Source organism: Aythya marila, assembly GCF_965140915.1.
Source record: "Aythya marila genome assembly, chromosome: Z".
Taxonomy (NCBI): Eukaryota; Metazoa; Chordata; class Aves; order Anseriformes; family Anatidae; genus Aythya; species Aythya marila.
Window position 1 is genome coordinate 80,129,622 of NC_139080.1, and position 6,000 is coordinate 80,135,621.

General features: G+C 42.4%; 1 protein-coding gene across 3 annotated transcripts in view; it reads left to right on the top strand.

Moving 5' to 3' along the window:
- The window catches only part of ATG10 (autophagy related 10), an 82,342-nt gene extending 77,823 nt beyond the window's left edge, over window positions 1-4,519 (top strand). For 2 of the 3 annotated variants that reach the window (XM_082783541.1, XM_082783542.1), the window contains exons 6-8: window positions 1,058-1,155; window positions 1,448-1,567; window positions 1,968-4,519. In XM_082783541.1, the coding sequence (XP_082639667.1) occupies window positions 1,058-1,155; window positions 1,448-1,567; window positions 1,968-1,980 (231 nt within the window). In that variant the 3' untranslated portion in view covers window positions 1,981-4,519. The remainder of the gene's footprint in view (window positions 1-1,057; window positions 1,156-1,447; window positions 1,568-1,967) is intronic. The other variant, XM_082783543.1, reaches the window with a different exon arrangement.
- Window positions 4,520-6,000: the final 1,481 nt, after the last annotated feature.

The following is a 6,000-nucleotide window of genomic DNA, read 5'->3' on the forward strand; positions in this document are numbered from 1 at the left end:
CACAAGAAGTGCAGCTAGGGAAAAGGGCCTTTATCCAGAATAAAACACCCAGTCCTCACAGTAAGTCTCTGCCGAGGCTCTGGCTCCAGCAGTCTGGGCTTGGCTGCAAGCAGGCCGTGCTAGCCTTCCACGTTGGGCATCTTTCTCGCCTGGAACCACTCTCTAGCTGTTCCCTGCTGTGCTGCACTAAGTGCTTTTGCCCTTCCTGAGTGTGGGGATGAGGTAGGATTTGTTGATTTTGGTGCAGAAGCAGCGGCGGTGACCTCAGCAGCATTAAAGGAAAATCAGTTCCCCGGGGCACAGTGCGTGAGGCAGGTGTGCTGATCTCTTGGTATCACTGATGCAAGAGCAGATGAGATCACTGTTAGGGCTGTGCGTGGAGTGCAGGTTTGATTCAGTCAGAGCACGTACTTAGTTTCAGTGCCTGTTGGAGAAGAAAGTGAAAGCGTTGTGCAGCATCAGATTGAGTTTTCAACAGCACCCCGTGCGGTGTGAGGGTGGAAAGGAACACACAAAGCCTTAGCAAAGCCTTGTAGGGAGTGTGTATGACTGCAAACTTAATTGTCACTATATGGCTTTTTTTTTTTTTCCTGCAGGACAGTTTTGATTGGGCTCTTGACAAACAACTGTGTTTCAGGATACTTTTTTTTTTTTTTTTTTTCCATAGAATAGCCTAATGTGAGGCTATGCCATCTAGTGGAAGTTAAAGCCACCCTGAGGGCTCTTCCTCCATTCCTGCTTCCTCTCACAAGCCCCGCATTAAACTCCATTTATTTCTCAGCACCTGTTTGACAAGACTGTAACTCCAGCTGCTTTTGAAAACTTTTACATTTGAACTAAACTGTGGCATTGCCTGCTTGGTGCTTTTATTTCTCTTTTTAGATAAGAAAATATGCTGTCAAGTATTGATATGTCAGCCACTGCTAGTAGAAAAACAATGTGAATTGAGAAAAATTGCATCAAGCATTAAGTGGACACAGCTTTGTCTGTTTCAAGGGTAAACAATATATTTTCTGTTTTCTTACTGCATAGTAAAACAACTGATTTTCCCTCTTAGGAGCACCCGTTACTTGGGCAACCATTTTTTGTTCTACACCCCTGCCGGACTAATGAATTCATGTCCTCTGTACTGGCCAGCTCACGGAAACAGAACAGGTAAGAAACACTACTGTGCTTTGCAAGGCTTGCTGTGGTGCAGGCAAAGTAAGTCAGCTAGGGAGTGAACATCATCAAAACAACTTCCTTTATCCAAACAGAAAGGGATTCTGTACTGTCACTTAAGCGCTGAAAGCTGAAGTACGCTTGATGTAGATAAAGTAAGAGAATGGCCCCACTTGAAGTTGTTGTTATTTTCTTTTATTTTATTTTTATTTCTGTGACTGTCAACTGTATCAGCAATGCAGAAAAGTTGGGTAAGATGTTTATGGATTTTTCTGTCCTTTTCTAGACACACAAATTACATTATATTGTGGCTGAGTACTGTAGGCCCAGTTGTGGGTCTAAATCTACCTTTGAGTTATGCAAAACTAGGACCAGAGCAGAATGTAAGTGCTGATTTAAAGGAAAGGTAAGATAATTTAAGATAAATTACATCACCATTTTTCTCTCCTGTCCTCCCACAAAATTTTAAGAGATCAGAACTGTCAAAACATTATCTTTGCCTTTGGAGCTCTTCAAATTCATTTGGGACTCACCTTCAGATAATATGCTTACATGGCTGCCTTACTGCCTTTCCTGCTTCACAGTGAAAATGTATGCAGAGGGAGATGTGTTTGGCATGTTGCTGACACCCTTCCTGACTGTCAGAAGGTCCCTGGTAGGGAGGTCTCTCTCAGGTGTGTAAGGGCATTTTGTGGTGGTCCCTCCAGCACGTGGTTGATGGTGAGATCTAGAAAAACTGCTGCAGTAACTTTCAGTTTCATCCCTTCTCTTTTTTTTTTTTTTTCTGTTTGATATCTCCTCTTCAGACCCACGAATTGAAGGACAGCTGATGGTTAGCAGTAGTAAACTACTGTAGTTGTGTAGGAAGTCTACTACTGTAGACTTCCCTACAGAAGAAACCAAACACAGACGAGAGGAATCCTACCTGACTGGGAAGCAATACAGCGTGGAAAAACAACTGTTTATGGCTCTTTCTTTGTCAAGAGCATGTCTGGTTACAGCTGAAGACCTAGGAGCTGGATGCAGTTGTGACAACTCCCAAGCACCACCAAGACCTGTGATGGCACTGACCCTTTGAAGTCACTCACTTCCTTTCTCTGTTTTACTGAGACTGTGGCCTTAATAGGACTGCACACAAATGCAGAAACCTATTACAGAATTGAAATACTGCATTTGGATCTTCTAAACGTACCTACTGACAGTCACATCTGTAGAAAATCCACACCGTGTGTGAGGATGTGTACAGCAAAGTACTTGCAGGATGTGGTTTAAGCTTCCAGCAATCGGTGTATGGGCTGAGGCTACTTTGCCTTGGGATCACCTTCTCCATCACAGCCTAACACATGGACCCTCCTCATATCCCACACCACACACATAGCATATCTTAATCCTACGGCTGAGTAACACTGAGAAGATGTGTATGTCATGCTTCAGGGAGCAAACAGGATCAGGAGTCTACGAACAGGGTACTTACAGCCTACATCTGACTAAGCAGGTGTGGTTCTAGAGTTCAAGGTGCCTAATGCTATCATATGAGAACATCTGGCTTGTCCCTGCTTCACTGCCTCCGAAGGAAGCTTTGCCATACCCTGAGGGAGCAACTGTTGTAGTCAATTAGTATTTCTGATTGTACTAGTCATCGTTTACACGTTTAGTCCCTATCCTGCAGTCTTTGTGCAAGCCTCCCCTGACAGCTGTTGAAGTTTGAGCAAGGAGGAATCGCATAGAAGTGCAATCAGCGAGAAACAGATTAGATGTAACTTCCATACAAGCCATCTTGGACTCCTTCCCAATCACATTTTATGTGTGGTATAAAACAGACCACAAGTCCTAAGCAGTTGAGATGGAATTACGGATTTTACTGTATATGTTCAGCAATATGTCACTTACATACAGAGCCCAACGTATGCTACATCAGAGCTGTAGATGTAAGCTGCATCGGATTTCAAATTCTAGGTTTTCAGATATTTTGATTGGTTGCATATTTTTAACTTGCATCACATGTTATTGGTGGATTGAAATATAGTACACCCTTTGCAATTCCATTGGTGCACAATTCTTCTGCCAATAATTTGGAATTAGTAATGAAAGCACATCATTTATCCCATTCTGGATCCTAACAATCTGAAAAGCAAGTTTTCCATGAAAGATCTGTAAAATCTGGACTTCCATTCCTGTACTTTGACAGCATCTATATTGCCTCGCTTCACACTTTTGGCAACATATGCTTGATAACTCCATCCACGGCCCATTTTCAAACTTAAGGAAGATTTGCCCAGGAGGGAAAACAAGAAGCAGATAGGAGCAGTTGTGAGAGTCATTAAATGTTTATCCCTGCTCTGCATCTTCATTTGTGATGCAGTGGAACAGAGGGGTGAAAACAATCAGCTTTTTCTCACCTGCCCAGCATTGCTGGCCAGCTCTGTGCCAGCTTCTGCTGCCTCTGCCCACCACAGTGACAAACTCACCCTGCCCTGGCTAATCCTTTGGACCTTTGTTCTTGGTATAACTCAGAACCAGCCCCAGGCAGCATTATTTCAGCCAGGGTCTGAATTAGCTCCTGCTGTCCTTAGGATCAGGGAACTGGAAAGAATTGATGGAACGTTTCATGCAAACCATCAGCACTGAATGCTGCATCAGCGTATCTGAGGATCGCTTAATGCTCATTTTCCCGCAGCATCACAGATGTTACCTGGTACTGCACTGAAGGTCAGATGTACAGAAGAAATTCCACTTCTAAATAGTATGAAAACCAGAATGCAATCCTGTACACCGAGTGGTTTTGGAACAACCTACAGATGCTAGTTTTAATGTTTTCATACTCTGGACAAGAACCGTTCCTTGATAAAAGAAATTGAAAGAGCTGTGAACATCCTTGAGTATCATTTCCAGTAGTCGTTGTGAGGCACTGAGACGCTTCAGCTGCTGAGATGCCGCTGTGCAGTTTACAAGCGTAGTTTCACAGACATTTTGTAGAGACCAGCTCTTGCTGTTTCTGCTTCCAAAGCAGAAACTGTGGTGCAATGCTACTGTTTGAAACAGGCTTTGACCAGTCAGGTTTCTTCACTGTCGTCAGCAAGACTGCTTATTGCAAGTCTGTTAAGTATCGGTCCTCTGCTCAGAACATCAGCATCTCTCCCATCTGTGTGATACTGTGCACTGGACTTGGTACCTAAACAGACTGTAATTGCAGACAAACAGAAATATGAAATGTCTAGGAGAATATACTCCTTTCCCACCCCATCAGCCTTACATTGCACCCTAATATTCTTTTATTCAGTGATTGCAATAAAAATGGATGTGTATGTAGATAAGAAATAAATAAACACTTTTCTTTGACATGAAGGAATTCTCAGCACCCTTTGCTTTCTATGTTATTTTTTCATTTGTAAACAAAATCGAGGATTATTTGGGCAGGGCATTGCACATTTTTATAGACTTGAGATTTCCCCTGTCAGGGACAACCCTAGGCACCTGCTAATGGATGGCTGCACACAGCAGGATACTGCTCTGTCGGTGTCCTGGCAGTCACGCTCCAGCCTCTAGACATCCTCCCCTGGTAATCACTGTAGGATACCCCCAGGTGTCTTGTAACCACGCATACACTAGGCTGGAAAGTCAAACTTTTTCCCCATTTCTGAGACTCTCTCTGTCTTGCTTCCTTCGTGCTGATAAAACCTCTCCAAGTTCCTCTGCAGTGCCTTGACTCTGTTCCCAGTTTCTTGGGCGTGATGATGATAATAGAGAGCATGAAGTGGATGAGCAAACTGACAGTTCCCTGCCCTGCGACAGTTCTTAACCTTTAACAACATAAACATCTAAGTAAGAGAGCAGTATCATCATCATCATCGGTGTCAATGCTTCCCTGAAATTTGTCTGCAATACCACCAGGCAAAAATTCAGCTCAGTTAGTACAAATACTCTGAGCTTAGGCTTAGAGACAAACACAGGGGACCTAAACGTTTGGGATCAAGGAGTGAGAGGATTGTGTTTAGGTATCTACTTTCTAATGGCTTAAATGGGAGGTAATTCACCATTTACATCCGTGCTGTAATAATTTACAGAATATCTTACCAAAAAAGCAAAGGTACAAAAATCTTGTTTTATTTCAAAATCGAGTTAACTCTGCTTCACTATTTGGTAGTTTTATTTAGCAAATATACTGAAGGTTTTTAGATTTGAACTTGGGTTTTGATTACGTACATTATCTGAAATCTTGCAGCCTAGCAGAAAGACGATTTCTGCATCCAAAGAGTTGTGTAGATTTGCTCAGCCATTCATCCTTGCTAATCTGGGAAGACATATTGAGGACCATGGCTTCTGGGGACTTCTTTTAAGGGAACTGATTCATACCTGCCTTTGGTTACAAGAATCAGCAAGAAGAATGAATTTTATGTGTTCAGCTAAGCCAAAAATGTGCTTTTGTTTGGAATGCAGTTACAACCTACAAAAACCGTCATTTGTGTCAGCATGATCAGGTTAGAATTTAGCCCCCATCTGGTCTGCCAGAAGGTCTGTCATTGTTCGGTTTTGTTTTCTAAAAGAAACACTCCTTGGGTCAAATTGCATGCTTGTTTTCACAACAGTCAGTGTTGAGCTAGCTAATTAAAGCTGAGTATGGTGAAGTAATCAATATCAATTCTTGTTGCAACACCATGAATTTCAGCGAAAGTTCTTCATTTTTTTTTCTCTTTTCTTGCACCATTTGCTATGACTACAGTTTAATGAGTTTGCCTGGACATCTGTATTTATATTGCATAGCATTTCAGCTCCAGCACAAAGGAAAATGATTGCTCTTTCCTGTGAACTGTGAGGTTATAACTGTTTCCTCGAAAGTAC